This window comes from Neolamprologus brichardi, chromosome 8 (assembly GCF_056152115.1).
Source record: "Neolamprologus brichardi isolate AB-2024 chromosome 8, ASM5615211v1, whole genome shotgun sequence".
Classification (NCBI taxonomy): Eukaryota; Metazoa; Chordata; class Actinopteri; order Cichliformes; family Cichlidae; genus Neolamprologus; species Neolamprologus brichardi.
The window spans coordinates 11,390,641-11,408,688 of record NC_142111.1 but is presented as its reverse complement, the minus strand read 5'-3'; the positions used below and the strand labels follow the sequence as shown (position 1 = coordinate 11,408,688).

The 18,048-nt window shown below is 40.4% G+C and overlaps 2 protein-coding genes across 6 annotated transcripts in view; one reads left to right on the top strand and one right to left on the bottom strand.

Moving 5' to 3' along the window:
• Nucleotides 1–9,782, top strand: part of mybpc2b (myosin binding protein Cb) — a 28,207-nt gene extending 18,425 nt beyond the window's left edge. For all 4 annotated transcript variants that reach the window (XM_087845425.1, XM_087845424.1, XM_035915431.2 and 1 more), the window contains 18 exons: nt 57–162; nt 2,514–2,680; nt 3,048–3,213; nt 3,326–3,432; nt 3,529–3,558; nt 3,660–3,802; nt 5,317–5,476; nt 5,613–5,717; nt 5,803–5,991; nt 6,103–6,237; nt 6,334–6,501; nt 6,655–6,743; nt 7,045–7,240; nt 7,385–7,524; nt 8,423–8,582; nt 8,972–9,108; nt 9,196–9,382; nt 9,577–9,782. In XM_087845425.1, the coding sequence (XP_087701551.1) occupies nt 57–162; nt 2,514–2,680; nt 3,048–3,213; nt 3,326–3,432; nt 3,529–3,558; nt 3,660–3,802; nt 5,317–5,476; nt 5,613–5,717; nt 5,803–5,991; nt 6,103–6,237; nt 6,334–6,501; nt 6,655–6,743; nt 7,045–7,240; nt 7,385–7,524; nt 8,423–8,582; nt 8,972–9,108; nt 9,196–9,382; nt 9,577–9,599 (2,408 nt within the window). In that variant the 3' untranslated portion in view covers nt 9,600–9,782. The remainder of the gene's footprint in view (nt 1–56; nt 163–2,513; nt 2,681–3,047; nt 3,214–3,325; nt 3,433–3,528; nt 3,559–3,659; nt 3,803–5,316; nt 5,477–5,612; nt 5,718–5,802; nt 5,992–6,102; nt 6,238–6,333; nt 6,502–6,654; nt 6,744–7,044; nt 7,241–7,384; nt 7,525–8,422; nt 8,583–8,971; nt 9,109–9,195; nt 9,383–9,576) is intronic.
• A 143-nt stretch (nt 9,783–9,925) lies between these two features.
• LOC102781920 (testicular acid phosphatase homolog) lies at nt 9,926–16,524 on the bottom strand. Of its 2 annotated transcripts, XM_006808035.3 has the most exons (11): nt 16,435–16,524; nt 15,279–15,374; nt 14,257–14,343; nt 13,152–13,298; nt 12,815–12,913; nt 11,813–11,908; nt 11,239–11,371; nt 10,923–11,005; nt 10,702–10,808; nt 10,268–10,449; nt 9,926–10,035 (listed from the first exon to the last, which is right to left on the bottom strand). In XM_006808035.3, exons 1-11 carry the CDS (start codon nt 16,522–16,524, stop codon nt 9,926–9,928), a joined length of 1,230 nt encoding a protein of 409 aa, XP_006808098.3. The 2 variants fall into 2 exon arrangements, with proteins under 2 accessions (XP_006808098.3, XP_087701553.1); XM_087845427.1 differs by having other exon boundaries at nt 10,702–11,005.
• Nucleotides 16,525–18,048: the final 1,524 nt, after the last annotated feature.

Genomic DNA, 18,048 nt, shown 5'->3' with positions numbered 1-18,048 from the left:
AGTGAAGTTTCAGTGCTTGGTTCATTAATTGTAAAATCTTCCTTTGTTGTGTTCAGAGCCCCCTGTGACTATCACCAAGCTGATGGATGACTATCACGTGGTTGTGGGAGAAAGAGTGGAGTTTGAGATAGAGGTGTCGGAAGAGGGTGCCCACGTCATGTGGTGAGTGAAATTCACATTATCAGCAATAAAGATTCAGGTTATGTACATATGCTGAAAATTTTTTAACTTGTTCTTCTTACACAGGCATTTAAAGCAGGGGTGGGCAATTCCAGGCCTCGAGGGCCGGTGTCCCTGCAGGTTTTAGATGTGTCCTTGAACCAACACAGCTGATTTAAATGGCTAAATTAGCTCCTGCAGTTCTCCAGAGGCCTGGTAACGAACTAATCATGTGATTCAGGTGTGTTGACCCAAGGTGAGATCTAAAACCTGCAGGACACCGGCCCTCGGCGCCTGGAATTGCCCACCCCTGATTTAAAGTCACATGTAGAAAACAATAGTTTTCACAGGACTCCATAAAGTTCTCCAAAAAACGTAAGAACACCATTACCGCGTGCATAAGAGGACAATACACTTGATTAGTTATCAATTAGTCATCAATCACCAAGTATGAGCTCTATAAAAGAAAAGATTTGGCAGTTTGGTGATCTGAAGCATTCAGATGTACATTAACACAATGTCACAATCTTCCCAGGAGCAGATGTCTCAGCAAAGTCGCCCCAAAGTTAGTCCATGCAATACTCAAAACTGCAAAAGAGGAATCTACAGGCCTCTTTTAGCACCTAAAATTATAAGATTAATGAGAATAAGATTAGAGCAAGATTGAACAAGTGTGGCTTGTTTGGAAGGGTTGCCAGGGGAAAGCCTCTAAAAACAACAAGGCAGCACAGCTTAGGTGTAAAAAGTTGCATCTGAATCAGCTACAAGACTTCTGGAACAATGTACACTGTACAAAGACCAAATTGTAGATGTTTTGCTATAATACACGGGGCCATGTGTGGCAAAAACTAAACACAGCACAGTAGTGGAGGGTTAATGATCTGGCTGACCATGAACTCATCTGTATATTAAAGTATTCCTAAGTCATGCAGCAGGACAATGATTCTAAGCACAGCAGGAAGTGTTGTAGTGACTCGGTCAAAGTTCAGACTTCAACCTAAAATGCTGCGCTGGAACCTTAAGAGAGATGTGCAAAAGTGAAACCTCAATGTACTGACACGACGTTTTAAAGAAGAGAAGATTTCACTATAAAATGTGAGAGACTCATAAAATCATATAGAAAATTATTATTTGGAGTTTGTTTTGCTAAGGTTTTGTATGGAACCCCGCAGGGGACATGGGAGAAAAAAAAATTAAGACGGACTTTTGCGAGATCTCGCAAAACTTTTGCGAGGTCTCGCAAAAGTAACTCGGGATCTTGCAAAACCTTTGCGAGATTTTGCAAAACAAGCTCGGGATCTCCCAAAACTTTTGCGAGATCTCGCAAAAGTTGAATTCCAACAATGGCGGCAGCTACTTAGTTGTAATATTACTCTTTCTGGGTCACAAAATACACTTTTAAGATATTTTGAGGCGTGAATGTAGTTGTGTAAATGTCAGATATCTGCTCGGTTTACAAGACATCACATATTTGCAAAAGTGCTCCGACGTTTTTGGAGATCTGACACCCACCATCTCGAAGCTAACGGGAGGTCGAGACCTACTACAGCCGGGAGGAACACCGCTCTCCCGGCACATCGTGCCTCAACCTCCCGGTCGGCTTCGAAGAATGCGGCTAAAACTTTTGCGAGATCTCGCTAAACTTTTGCGAGATCCCGAGTTACTTTTGCGAGATCTCGCAAAACTTTTGCAAGATCTCGCAAAAGTCCGTCTTAATGTTTTTTTCTCCCATGTCCCCTGCGGGGCTCTGTAGTTTTGAGCCTTGTGATAACTTTCTTTTCCTCTGGACTTCATTCAGTAATATGCCACAGTTAATTTTTGACCTTCTCATCTTCATATCAGATGAAACTATATCGTAGGAAATGTTGGTTCTGGTCAAAATGTGTGGAGGCTATTTGATCTGCTTGATACAGGAGATTTTGTCACAAACTCAACTGAATGTGTAGATTTTGATATGCATGTTAGATGGCTTTGAACATTGTCAGTCAGCAAAAGCATTTCAAGCTCAAATTCTGAAGTTTATTTCAGTTTGTTTCACTGGAGTTTTTATTTTTGAGATAATTTTGATACAGCGTCGCTAAATTTAATATTGTATCTTTTTATTTAAAGGTGCATTTTGAAAAACCTAATAAACTGTACAAAGAGCAAATGAATGAAATTAATTATAATTTTAAAAACGTGGTATACACAGCTAGATTTATATTATTTTGTAATATCTTGATTAATCTAAAATCATTTCCCAAGCCATTTTGCAGCGTGACTTGTAAAGTTAGAGCTGGTTTCACCTTACAGTTTGTTTTTAGAGAGTTTTAGTGACAACTTTTAAAAAATATCTGTTTTATATTAATTTCCAGGTTTTTTGAAGACCAAGAGCTTCACAAAGACAAAGATTCAAAATTTCGCTTTAAGAAGGATGGAAGGAAGCACACACTTATCATTCAGGAAGCTACACTGGATGACATCGGAATGTACCACGCTTGGACAAATGGGGGTCATACCAAAGGAGAACTGGAGGTGGAAGGTACCACATGAAATCATAATAATCTCACGTCTTTATTTTAGTTTTGAGTGAGAGTAAAACATAAACTTTTAGAAAAGCCAAGCTAATAATGATAATATTCACACAGAGCAGACATTCAGACAGAGCATTCACACATGTGTCGTATCAAAAGGTACTATATATACAGTAGCCAAGGGTTTCTCTCATTTAAACGTTCACTGCAGAAGAGTGCTGGCCCAAGGGCTCAGCACCTCTCTTTACAAACAAAGTAACGACTCATGGCAGTGGGTGTCAAGATGAGTGGATCAGTGGGTGTCCTTATTTCCTCTCCTGCTACACTTACACAGTCTGTCTCCTGCCTGATCTATGCTTTTGTGGCCTTCCTCAGAAAAGGAACTGGAGGTGTTGCAGGACATCGCTGATCTGACAGTCAGGGCAACAGATCAGGCTATGTTCAAGTGTGAAGTGTCTGACGACAAGGTCACAGGAAAGTGGTACAAAGATGGCGTGGAGGTCTTGCCAAGCGAGCGCATCAAAATGACCCACATTGGAAGGTGAAAAGACGATACCAAACGGTTTTGCCTTCATGTGAACAAAGTTGGGTTTTTTTATTGACACAGATGTTTCCATAAAACTACATGATATCTTCTGCGCCGCTTGTCTCAGGTTTCACCGACTGACTATTGATAATGTGAAGCAAGAGGATGCTGGAGACTACACATTTGTACCTGATGGATATGCCCTGTCACTTTCTGCCAAACTGAACTTCTTGGGTGAGAAAGACCAAACAATTACAAAGGTCCTGCTGTGGAAACATTAGTCACCAGCAGCCTGGATAATACTGTCACCTCTTTTCTCTTTCATAACAGAAATTAAGATCGACTATGTGCCTAGGCAAGGTAGGTACCTGTAATTTACATCATAATTAAACATCCTGTGTATAGTTCAAACCCAAAGACAGCCTACTTGATTGATGACTCGTATGCTGTATTTTAACCAGAACCTCCAAAAATCCACCTGGACACCACTGGAAACATGGTCTCCCAAAACACTATCATCGTTGTAGCTGGGAACAAGCTTCGTCTGGATGTGGAGATCACTGGCGAGCCACCTCCAACTGTTGTCTGGTCCAGAGGAGATAATGTAAGGGCTCCAAAAAATAGCTGCAGTTAACTAAAACTAAACTAGATATATGGACATATAGATTTAGCAAACATAAAAATGAGATAAAATTGTAAAGGAAATATTCTTAGTTCACTAGCTGGGCCTCATTTTCAGTTTGACAGCATTTAGGTAGGTAAAGGTGAATGGCTTGGACATGAATTGAGCTGCGGTTTTGGGAAAGCCTCGAAGGGGACTGGCAGTGGCTCCTGTGCCTTGCAAGTCCACATGTACTAAATATAAGTGAAGAAGTTAAAGAACTGAAAAGGTGAGGGAGGGTGGGGCATGTAAACGAGACGAACAGCTTGAAGAAGGTGTGGTCCTGCTCCGGAAATTCCAGTACACAATCCCCAATTGTCGTATTTGTAAATTTGGTAAAATTTGGTAAAATTTGTTGAACAAACTGCCTGGTTAGTGTTTGATAGAGATTAATATTAAAACTTTGGATGTCTGTGAGTCAACAGCTTTTTTAAGTATAGAAACTAACACTAAAACTAATAACGAGACATCGGAAACTCACTGAAACTGAACTGAATTAAAAACTAAATAAAATAAAAACTGATAAGAAAATTCAAAACCTTAATAACTCTGGTAGGTATACAACTAAGCATGAATTATTTTGGTTTGCATAACTTGACAACTTAAATAATAGGAGATGTGTGGAAATGAAAACTATTTAGAATATAATTTAATGATCACATGTGGAGTTACGAGCAGACCTTAGGTGCCATCAGTGTCATACTAAGACAGCTCCCTTCTTCTTATTTTACACTCAACCTAAGGTCAGTCCAAGTGGTCCATTCATGCCCTTCTGGTTTGCACAAGTGCCACCAGCTAACACTCGTTTTAGTTCATGTGCCACCATTTCATCACTAGCAGACTGAAGTGGCAGAACAAGTGGACAGTAAAAAGTGGATAAAAAAGATAAATCTCCCTTTAGTATAAACAATACATTCTTGTAATGGTCACACTTTATGAACTATCCATCCACAAAAAAGATGATGAAAAGTCTGAGATGTCTTCAGAAAAAGAAGTGCAGCTTCATAAATACGCCATACCTCAGTTTTTTCCCGCTCTGTCTTCTGTCTTATTACAAAGAAACACTACTGCTGTAACTTTATGAAAAGCACTGGCACAGCTCTTTGGCTTAACCACCTCACTTCAGTGTGGTACTGCAGGCCCTGAGTAATGTCTTTGGCTGTAAAACCGAGGATGATTCAGACCTCTGGCTTGGATAAAATTAACAGTTCACAGACAGCCCCTTCCCATGATGTGATCCACTCTCAAAGACTTGCAACACAATATTTCCTTGTGCAAAAAACAATGAACAGTCAGAAGATTTTGCCTTCAGCTGGTTTGGATATGTGAGTGGGTTTATTCTGACCCCGAAGCCTTATGTTTGATACCCCTACTCTAATCTCTGTTACCCCAACTTTAAGTTACAAGTAAACCCTAATTGTTAGGCATGTTTTAACTGCTTTAATATCGTGTGTTAGCCAATCACAGACACTGAAGGACGTGTAAGGGTGGAGTCCAGGAAAGACCTCAGCTGCTTTGTCATAGAGGGGGCGGAGAGAGAGGATGAGGGCAACTACTCCATCACTGTCACCAACCCTGCTGGAGAGGACAAGGCTGTGCTGTTTCTGAAGATTGTGGGTAAGTGAAGGTTTTACAGGATAACATCAGCTGGTTTCCCCTCGTAGTGAGCAGCAGACCAGGGATGTTTTTTGCAAATACCAGTTTGACCCTGTCTTCTCTGTTGTATTTAAATAAACTGCAATCTTTTTATCAGATGTGCCCGACCCCCCTGAGAATATCAAGTGCACAGGAGTGGGAGAGGACTGCGCCAGCATTATTTGGGACCCTCCTAAATTTGATGGCGGTGCACCAGTTAAAGGTGGAGCATGCATTACATTAATTTGTTTAAGGAAAACAAAATTATTATTCAACCTGTTCACGTAACTGCATTATTACTCCACCAGGTTATCTCATGGAGAGGAAGAAAAAAGGCTCTTCCAGATGGACAAAGCTCAACTTTGACGTGTACGAATCAACCACATACGAGGCTAAGAGGATGATTGAAGGCGTTCTGTATGAGATGAGGGTGTTCGCTGTCAACAGCATTGGCATGTCTCAGCCAAGTCTCAGCTCCAAACCGTTCATGCCTATTGGTACGTTTCACAGTCGTCCTTACGTCCTCTTTCTCAGCAACTCCCTGTCCCTCCTTTGTTCAGTGAAGCCAGTCACTGATTCTCTTGAGTCTCCTTTCCTGTCATCCTCAGCCCCAACAAGCGAGCCAACGCGTCTGACAGTCCACGATGTGACAGACAGCACTTGCAGCTTGAAGTGGCTCGCGCCAGAGAAGATTGGAGCTGGGGGCCTCGACGGCTACGTTATTGAATACTGCAAGGAAGGAGGTGATAATGCCATATATTTACGTGTAATAAATGAAAACAGCTGAATGAATGAAAAAAAGAAAGAGATGAACTACATGAAGTTTTCTTTTAACGTAGACACTGAGTGGGTGGTGGCAAACCAGGAGCTGTGTGAGAGACAGGGATTTGTGGTGCGCGGCCTCCCGGTGGGAGAGAAGATCAACTTTAGGGTGGTGGCAGTAAACATCGCCGGGCGCAGTCCTCCTGCTATAATGTCACAGCCCGTCACCATCCGTGAGATCGTCGGTGAGTGAGTCAGATTCACAGCCAAATAAAGTGAGCAAGTATAAATGTAAATAGCACATTTGGATGTAGCATAGTTTTGTTTGTGTTGACCACAGAGAGTCATACGACATGTTATGATAAGAAGTTTAAACAGGATGTCTGTTTCTTCTTCAGAACATCCAAAGATCCGCCTTCCTCGTGACCTGAGAACAAAGTACATCAGGAAAGTGGGAGAGAAGATCAACCTGACTATCCCCTTCCAGGTTAGAAAGGATGAGTTTCTGTGCACTAATCAGTATAACAATCAGTAACAGTGATATCTTAGTGAGAGCAGCAGCTGAAACCAAATTTAGTTTTTTTCTTATGTTCAGATCCTAAAAAGCATTAGAATAATAAATTAGGAGCTTACTTTAAAAACAAAACATAGTTTTTTAGTTTGTTTGTTTTTTTTGTTTTTGTGCATCATTTTAATAATTTGAGTATTGAAAGTATGTAAAAAAAACAACAACAACCTGAATCTACATTTTTTAAGTCATAAAACTTGATTATGTTTTTGCACCACAGGGCAAGCCACGCCCCGTCGCAACCTGGTTCAAGGATGGCAAACCGCTTGACGAGAAGATGGTCAACGTGCGTAACTCAAACGTGGACAGCATCCTGTTCATTCGCTCAGCAGAGAGAGAGCACTCTGGAACATATGAGCTGATTCTGAAGATTGAGAACATGGAGGACAGGGCCAGCCTTAACATCAGGATTGTTGGTATGACTCCCAGGACTCTAGACGACTTAGCCCAGCCCATTTTACATTTTCACTCATCATTAAATCAAAGAAAAGGCACACGAGATGATGCAATATTCATCAGAGTTTAGAAGCTTACACTAACAGAAGTTTAACCCCAAACAGACAAGCCTGGGCCACCTTTGAATGTGAAGGCGACTGACGTCTGGGGCTTCAATGCAGCACTTGAGTGGGAGCCCCCCAAGGATGATGGCAACTGTGAGATTTCTGGATACACTATCCAGAAGGCAGACATGAAGACCAAGGTGAGAAAGGGAAAGGGGGGTGTTTTCAGTCTTCGTCAGCGCCACAGTCACCTGCCAAGATGTCCAGCGAGGACCTGTATACTACGCAGGACGTTATCTCTCTGAATCATCGCTCATGACTCACTTTACCTGCAGGGACACTGCTTTCTTACTTTATTCACGTTTTTATTTAACTTTGTTGCATCTACTGTGGTTTCAGATTAGTTTCTTTTGGCATGGTCTATTCTATTTTATTGTGCTACATATCATTCTGCTTATTTAAGCTATTTGTTATATACTGTTTAACTTAATTTTTAACTTTTGCAATCAAGGATTATTCCTAACTCCAAGTTAAAATAAAACCTTTTAACAAATGCGGTCTTTCTTTTGTTCTCCACATAGACCGTTTTATCGGCATGCTGCCAAAGCCTGCGCAAACGTGATTGGTCAACAGAACATGATATACAAGCAGACCAGAAATCTTGGCCCCTGCCTACAGATTATGCAGACATCTGTTTATATAAACAGTTTATAGCTTAGTGGATTTATGAAGAGCTGCAGGTCTTGCGAGTCTGTTTGACCAACCTGCTTCATGCATTCAAAACAGAGAGATCACAGCTGACAGGAGGAAGTGTGTGCTTTGGCTGCATTCGCACAAAAGCATATTTATTTGTGCTTTATGGAGAATTACAGAATAACATGCTATTTATCTGATTCACTGATTTGTTCTGGCCAATCCTGCTTACTCTTGTCATCTTTGCATCAGAGAAGGAGCCAAATCTGAATCTTGGGTTTGCTAACATTAGCTACCAAATGCTGATTCTTTTACCTTTAGCAACACTTGGTTTGTTCTCCATGCTAGATTTGTGGGGGATTTTTGTGGTTTAATATAATATTATCACTTTTTTTCTCTTTCTAGGAATGGTTCACTGTTTATGAGCACAATAGACGAACAAACTGCACAGTTTCGGATCTGGTCATGGGCAACGAATACATGTTCCGCATCTACAGTGAAAATCTCTGTGGCCTGAGCGAGGAGCCGCGCATGAGCAAGAACACGGCTGTGATTGCCAAAACAGGTATGACAGTGTTTCCAATATTTACATGCAGTTGAACACATATTTAGGCCTAAAATGCTGCTTTTAAGTCATCTAAATACATCTAAGTTAGCCAAGTTATAAGTACAGTGTAAGCCATTTATTCCAATGGTGTTTGGTCTTTAGTTGATTGGTGTATATTCAGTTTATACCAACCATATTATCCTTAATGATTTACTATTTAATAAATAAGTAAACTTTTGATTTCATATATTCATGCTGCATTTTATTCAAAGAAGTACTTTATATTTGGCAAAGTTGTATTTTTGTTGTTCTTTTTAAACACGTGAGCTGCATGTTTAAGTTCATACAGTTCATTTCTGATTTCTGCAACCTTTTTTCCCTGATTTACCTCCCACCCTCTTCTGAAGGCTTGGAACTCAAATCAAAGCCCTACAAGGAGAAAGACATGTGCTGCTCTCCCAAGTTTACTCAGCCGCTGGTGGATAGAAGTGTTGTGGCTGGTTACAGCACTGCCATCAGCTGTGCTGTCAAAGGCTTTCCTAAGGTAAAAGCACATGTTAAAAATTGAGTCCCCTAATTAGCCAAGAAGTTTTAGCTTTAGCTTTCTTAACTCAGCTTGTTCAAATCTTAGCCTAAGATTGTCTGGATGAAGAACAAGATGATTATTGGGGAGGATCCCAAGTACTTGATGCAGAACAATCAAGGAGTTCTGACCCTCAACATTCGAAAGCCCAGCACCTTCGATGGAGGGAAATACTCTTGCATGGCTGTCAATGACCTGGGCAAGGATGAAGTGGAGTGCACACTTGATGTCCGAGGTAAGAACACTGGGCAACCGTCTGAGCGGGTAGAGGAGGACAGATGAAGGAACAGGAGGAACTTTGGTTATTTTAGGACAGGATGAGTCTTGATGGTTCTGCTAAACACTTTACAACAAAACAATGACTGCCATCACACTTGGACTCCAATCTAACAAAAGCTGACAACCACTATCTCTCTTGTTCTTTCACAGTTTACAAAGAGCCAGAGAAGTGAGAAAATGGACAGCAACGAATATGAAATTCAAATTATGAGCCAAACAGTGAATGTAAGCAGTGGACGTCACAATGAGGAGAGCACACTGTCAAGATTGAATCAAATAAAATATAGTGATCCTTGCTGTAAAAGTTGTTTATTCTGATTACATTTTATGTCTGTTAAAAAATTATTTCATGATTATTTATGTATATTGTGTATTCTTTATGAAGGTTCAAATCTGCTCAAGCACACAATAACTATCACGATCATATTACATTGAACATTAGTTGGGAAGCATTTTTATATTTATATATTTCATGGTACAAGAGTGTCAATCATCTCTGCTACACTTCCCTGGAGTACTGTCCTCTCCGCCTGAGGATTATCACCCCTATACTGAATAACAGCGCCACCGCCAGGAGTCCCACAGCCACTGCAAGAGCTGTTATGGTACCTGTGGGAGACAACAACTGTTTAGCTACACATGGCAAATATCCAAAAGCCTTGATATGTTTAAATGACGCAGTCTGTTCTGAATAATCCCAGACAAGCCCCCCGCCCCCCCCCCCTCTCCACCCCCCCCCACCCCCCCACCCCCCCCAATAATAATAAACATGTTGCAGAGAAACCTGGTGGCAACACCAAATACAGACATAGACACAGATTATAAACTTTATCTTGTTCACCTGCGCTTGACCATTTTGTCTTAAACCCACACTCGGCCTGCCAGTCATCTGCCAGTACGTCCTTCACCAGCTCATTAAACAAGGATAAAGGACAAGGGCTCAACCCGTTGCATCCTGGCACAGGGTTGGGGTAGGGGTTGTTCCGAGAGTCATTGTGGTAGTGCAGCTCCACAGAATAGGATCTGGGTAATTATTAGGACGAATCCAATGAGAGGACACACATCTGTAAGTGTTATGCAAATGTATTTGTATTATGTGATGCTTTCACATATTCATGCCAAATTTCCTCAGATCGCAAAGGAAAGGTATTTGCTCGATGCATCCAAACAGAAAACCGCGATACCTCAAAATGTGGTGGGCATCTGACCTACATAGTGTGCTTGAATATGCAAAAGAGAATAGTGCAGGAAATAAAACTGGAAGGAAGTCATTACCCATCATGCTCCTGGTAGAACTCAAAGAGTTGACAGGCAGCGTAAGGAGGAAGAAGCCCGTTATACACGTCCAGAGCTGCCTGGAGGGTGATGAGTGTAGAGTCATGCTGGAACGAGGAACAAGCACCACAGCAATAAGAAGGCGAGGAGATACAGTACATCAAGCAGCAGTTTACACAGCAGATTATAAATGTGTGCTCGTACACAAGCAATGCACTTACAGCTGAGTACATAATGAATTTGAGAGTGCTCCCTTGCTCTACAGCCTTAGAGAAATTCCTCAGGATGGCATTCAGCAGGACCCCTGGTGAATTACCACAATGTCAACAGTGCAAATTAATTTTTCTCACATACCAAGACAATCCTTTTGACCTTATTGAGCATCCTGTCTTGGCCCTGTAATCATCTTTGTCCCATTAGCTCATATGTGCTAATAAACAAAGCTTCGGCCAGCAGTCACATGAGATAAACAGAGCTTCGTCTTTTTTTTTTCCTCTTGAGTGCTCTAAATTAATTGCCTCTAATGTGAATTCCCACCTCCCGAGAGCCTGGCCTTCTCTTTTCGCTTGTGACTGAGGATGCTGTACATGACCTCAAAGGAAGCTATTCTCTTCAGGGTGTCCAAGACCTCTTGGGTGGCCCAGCGTGGCAGAGTCAAGTTATGAATCCTCTGCAGAAGAGAAGAATGTTCATTACGGCACTGCCTTACGCTAATAATCACATTATACAACATGGCAGCAAACGAGGTTTAAATGGCCGTACTTTATAGTTTCTATTATCCCGTCTATTTTTAGCACCAGTCTGAAGATAACAGATGCTCATTTTGCAAGTTTGAATGAACATATTCAACCTGGCCTAGAATCCACCCATCTCATTATGCTTTAATTATCATTTCAATATGTTGCCCCATTCGTCTTTTACTGTATGTATGAAGTGATTTCCCCGCACTCCTACCCTCGCTCTGTTTCTCTGGAGATACTTTGACGAAAGCACATTATTGTTCCTTTTTTGTGTTTTTTTCTGTCACTTCTCTGCATCTGGGTTTTGTAGCAGCTTGTAATGTGCATAATCCAGGTAGCAGAAATATTTGTGGGCTTGCTTTAAAGTATACCTCACAGTTAAGAGTGTCGTGGACCCTCCATATTTTTTTGCCAACCAGCTTGGACACGGGGTAGCCAGTGTGGTTGGAGAGAGCCTCCACAAAGTACTGCACAGGGAAGAAAAGAATAAGGACATCAGTTTAAACTCTTTAAATAATAAGGCTCAGGGGAACACAACAGTTTAATTACCATTTTTATGAGTGACATTCCATTTATTTATGGATATTTGTCCAGGCACACTGATTAGATATCTATTTTAGGGGTTTATAATCAAATATTGCATAAATTAGCATTAGTAGTTCATTAATGTGGCGATGACTGTAAGTTTAACCTTTGGTCAGATAACACGGTGATACATGGCACCAGTTTGGTTCGTGTATATACCTTGCAGGTTCTCTGCCTCCAGCAGAGGGTGTTAAAATTCAATGCAGGATGCCCTGGCCTGATCTCAAACATCACCCTAATAGGCCGCACGTGGGACTCCATTTAATTAAAACCATTTTATTGTAATTCTTAATCTAATTCAATCTAACCGTTAATTAGTGTCTCGGAGAATGTGAGAGAAATTGCACTGTGCAGCTTTTCATAGGCACTGGAGTCACCGTGCCTGAGAAAATCACTGAGAGGACATGATGTCTTCAGCATAACAAACACGTCTACTAGAGGTGCTGATTACGTTGACATCAACAACTGTGAAGTATATACTTACTGAAATAGGCATTTCAGCATGTGAGTTAATTTACAAATTAGGGCCGGGATAAGCAGACCAGGAGAGGCTGAGGTAGGGAAACAATTTTGTTTGCAGCAATTTTGATTGTGTAAGCCTGATGATATTAAACAACGGGGTTACAAACAAGTTTTCACTGGTTAGCAGGCACATGACTCACGGAAAAGAAATGCTGAACACAAACTAGGCTGTGAGCATTCACGTCACTGAACAGATGCTGAGGCTGGGCTACAGAACAGTGTATTTAGAGGTCTGTCTGGCTGTGCGGAGACGGCCTTTGTCTTACCTGGTGAGCTTTAAGGAACTTCTGGTAGGGATGACTCTCGAAGGTTTCCGTCATCATAGCGCTGAACCTTGGACAGTCTTTACCTGGAGACCTCAGCAACTTTAAAACAGCAGTTAAACATCAGTGGAAATAATGAACGTTAACTCCAGGTACTTCTTGTGGGCACAAATGTATGCTCATTTCACACTTTAACACTGTGGGGAATCACAGCTGGGCTGCACACAGATGGCCGCATGGAGCTACAGAGAAAAGCCCAAAATAATTTACACAATTTTGTAATCAGCTTTGCGTAGCTGCTGCTGTGAAAAGAAAATATTTATGTGGCTCAGCAGCCCACCTTGTCGAGGGCTCTGGGGATGGTGTGCACTGGAATAGGCCGCCACAGTAACTGGGGCATGATGGGTCTGGTTTGGGGGAACATCCCAGCAAGGCAAGCCTGGGCACTCATCAGAGTGCGGTCGTAGTCAGTACTCCGCACGTATATCTGTTGTAATCACAGAGAGAACATGGCATTAAAAAGCATTCATATGCTGGTACTGGAGTGGTTTCACTGATCCGACTATGCGCTGCATTCTGGGGTAAATGAGGCTTACGTTTCTTTTCTACATTTAGAAATCTCATTAAAGTTTTTCCCTTTATTTTTGCAAGCAGTAGTCATCCCAAGTCAACTGAGGTACTTCCTTAACCCAAAGAGTCATAGAAGAGTCAAATGAATGAGAAGGAAAGGGGAGGGGGGGGACAATCTGTCTTGCTGTGATCTCTTCTGACATCAGTCTTCCCTCTTCTATAGCTCTCTGTCACTCTCTATCAGGTTTTTACACATCGTAAATCAAGCAGATAAGGTTGAATGTTCTTGTGATACCAGGAGTGCTTCTGTTTTGCCCCCTTTTTGTGAAAGTAAAACAGACATGGCAACACACGAAAAGGTATGGCACAAGTTCACTGAGATTTAGGCAAGAGATTGTCAGTGATAAGTTCTGAGAACAGCTGTCATTAGTTGTGGTAATTGTGTTTTATTTAAGAGAGAAAGACGAGCACCTAAAGCAAGAGAAAAAGGAAGGTAACGAGTATAACAAAGCAGAGGCAAAAAAGAAATTAAAAATCTCTTATAATGTCAGTATGTTTAGGATCCAGCACACAGAAACTGCATGTTTGCTGACAGCTGTACTTTACACGAAGCCCACGGGCTACATTACCCTGCCATGTTTAGCACACTGCACGGTCATGACAGTGAGTTCACCAAAATGAGGCTCATTAACTTATTGTATGTTTTTACAGACGTGACAGATGGTGACTGCTCGTACGCTCACTTGATTTTACAGGGCACGCATGACAAGAGGCTTAGACAGCTCACAACAGAGTTCACCTAAACAAAGATGGGGAAGGAAACAGCAATTAACACGCACATACACATATCTGTTTGCATACACAGATACACTTACCTCTTTGCTGTTATAGTCTTCACTGAGGAAATTTCCGTAACGCCTCCTTAGAAACCGGCCCAGTTCAAACTGCTGTTTCATGCCCAGCTGGAAGGAAAATTGCCAGCATTTTACATTTTTAGCAGAATTTGACCTTTTGACTGAAAACGCTGCAGATTTATGGTCCTAATCAACCTTTTTACATAGATAAGCAACTTTTACCCCGTTACCAGTGTTTCTCAAAGACAAAATAATGAGTTTATACACTGTAAAGCAGCTAATTGCCCGACAACAGAGCAAAGTCACAGGAGGAAGGAATTTAATTAAAGCCCGAAGTCTGTTAAAAGTGTATTTTATAGTGAAGGATTTTAAGTAAATGAATTCGCAGTTTTTGAAGTACAGTGATGCATTCATTGTGTTAAGCCTGTGATCCTCCTGTTTATGAATTTCTTGTCAAATTATAAGCATAAAGTCTCTATTATTATTTTTCTTTTGTTTTATTTTTTCACCTATATTTTAGTGAACTGTGTCACTCCAGTCCAAGTATGGTGGCCTTAAAGCGCAAAACAAAATAACATTAAAGAGAAAACTAGAAACATTTAGAAAGGACATACTTTGTAAACTACTGAAATGTAATTTTCTGTTTTGTTATTAATTTTAAATGTCAGTGGGTTTTTTTGGTTTTTTTTAAAGGTTTATGTAATATTCTTGTGTATTGTTGTGTAACTTAATTTTTTTTTCTCTTGGTGTTATTTTCTAATTTGTTTGTTAAGATAAATAACAGCTTTGACTGTTTTGTTGTTTGTTTCTAGCTATGCTGTTATTATGTATTTTGTTTTATTCTTCTCTTTTCTAAAATGCTGTATTGCAATTTCTACAATTTTCTTTTCTTCTGCACTGTAGGGCCTCCGTACCACAGCCCAAATGATTTTGTGTAAAATAAGAGCTAGAGTAAAACTATTAGACAATTCGGTTTATACACCCTAAATCTCTTCACGTGTTTTGTTAACAACAAAACAAAATGTCAATGACAAATCAAGTACCTCAGTCAACTGTCCGAAACCCTGAGCCCACACTTCCTCCCCATATGGATCCCTGGGATACGACTCAATAGGTGATCGATCTCCGTGCCGGAACACCTGAACAGCAAAACAGATATTGTCACATGATGCCGTGCTGCTGTGTTAGCAATACACTGCACACTTAAACAAGATTATCACCCTGAGACAGAGGTAATAAATAGAGATCTGTGACTGTGGACAGCGTGGGCAGGATTTGAGGCACAAGTGTCATTCTGATGATGTCATCAAGGCACGATTGTTAGAACTGTTGCATTAGTGTTATTACCTGACAGCTCACTTTCTGAGCCGTGACATAACAGAAAGGTTGAATTAACGGGATTGTGCACACATCTGATTCACTCTTGTTGATCCCACAGTAATTTTACAAACCACTCGAGTGAAACACGTCATAAAAATAGCACAATAACACAAACACAAGTCAGCAAAGATCCAAAGGCTTTTGAATATAATTGCTGCACAACACCATAACAATTTTTTTATGTATGTAAGGTAACTAAATCAATAACTAAAAATAATAGTTTTCAAAAAAACAAAACAAAACAAAGATTTGTGAATCTAAACTCAATAAAATTCAGTGGAGCTGTATACGAGTTTGCTGAGGACTAGCAGGAATTTAGTGGATTTAGCTGATAACACACTTTTACTGTCAAGCAGTTGGTTAAGCCGTAATAGTTATGTAGCAGATATATAATTTTATAGTATGCTGTCCCAAGGTAAGTGGTTAAAGCACTTAAGCAAAATACACATACAAGTTGTTTTTTTTAAAGGATACAAAAAAATAAAAAATATAAAACACCAAATCATAAGAATAGTGTGATTTCTTTTTCTTAAATCATTCAGTTGGGTAATAAGGTGTTATGTAAAGAGGTTTATGTATAAAGCTGCAGTGTGTGGGAGAGATATGCTAGACACTGTTGGAGTTTAGGCTCAAAGTAATCCTTTGTTACACAAAAAAGTGCAAAAACAATAATACTGATCAGGCAGGAAAACTACAATGCAATCAGTAACCATGCACAGCAAAGTATCTTCCAGATTATATAATAATCACAGGATTCAACAAAGAAATGCTGTCAAACATCTTGTGGGGGGAGGGGGGGACACAAATGGGGGAACTTACAGCTACAACAAACTTCAGCACCCGGCACTCAGTCAAACAGATGCAGCAGAGAAGGAACAAACAGCCCAAACTCTTCTGCAACTTCTGCATCTTTTCAGCTAGTCGAGCGTCACCTGCTTTACAAAATTCTTTCACTGAAAGAGGAAAAGTATCAAGAAAGTTAATTTATAAAATCACAATTTCACATTAAATAAGGGAACAAAAAGAAACAGAAAGAGTGCAGTGAAGGAGATAAAGTGGGCTTTGTGTACCAATCATGATCTTAGCATATGGTTTATATTATTATTATAATATTTTTACTCTAAGTACATGTTGAATATGATAAGAGGAATCAACTAAGCATGTAACATAATCATTGAAATCAATTTTTTTTTAAAATTTAGGTTACTTTGTTCTTAAAAGTTGAAGTCACTTTCAGTAAATTTCCATAATCTGTTAACAAGCTGAGCCACTGATCTGTTGATAATAGTGTTCTTTCTTTCCAGTTAAGAGAAATTCTTATTATGTTGTGATTCAAACATTAATTAAAACTTTAAAACGCAATACGCAGCGTGCTCATGCATGCAACAAAATGCTTTTTTTTTTTAATATAAATGAAGATTTGCACTTACCTCAGCTGCTTGTTCACATATTTTGGTGTTGTAGTACAAATGATTCGCAGACATATAGATATATATATGTGTGTGTGTGTGTGGGTGGGTGGGTGTGTCAAATCCTCACTCACACCCAGGCTGACACTAAGTGCATGTTTCAGTAAATTTAGGCAGTGCTTTTATAGCCTCCCTACCTGGCCTTGCGTGGGTGTCGCTCTCTCTCTCCCTCTTTCTCTTTCTCTCCACCTCTCCTCTGGGATTATTGGTCCCAGTCTATCTCCATTGTCAACTGGAGTCCAAGTCACTGTCTCCTTCTATTCCCCGCTGCGCACATGACATGACAGCCCGCCACGGCAGGCATTTTTGTGTCAGCTTTTGATCTTATGAAAACGTGTGGCCCTTGTGTGGATAATTTCACTTTAAAAGCACCCCCACATTTAGATGCTTTACAATAGCACGACAAAGTGTAGATGCACCCACCTGGCTTCTAAAATTGTACTCCTGCATGCGTAAACACACATGTCCTCACTTAAGCACTGGCCCAGAGCCACAAACACTCATTATAACTTGCTATGTCATCCACTGTTGGTTTTGCCCTGAAATTACAGGGCCTGGAGTGTTTTCCCTTACATGGCACACATGTAAGTATCTGTTAGTATCAAAGTAGCTTTATGAGATACAATGGGATTAGTAAGTGTAAAGATTTAGAGCTATGCAGCGTTGCCATCATGTTTGATAAGTGTAAGATAGCATCTTTTGTAACAAGCAATTTAAAGTATTCACTGAGGTGGCGTGTCAGAGTAACATTTTAGATACTAAATTAGGTTTTATAGATAATGATCTGCAAAGAAAAAAAGAGCATAACTGGCAGCTTGTAAACTGAGCGAGAATCCCGCGTACTTAGTTAAAACAACAAGAAGATTAAATGTGTTCAGTTCTGCTTTTAGCTGGTGATAATTTATATCTTTATTCTTCTGTTTGTATAGTTCACTAAAGTGTTTTCTAAAGGCTTGTGTAGATT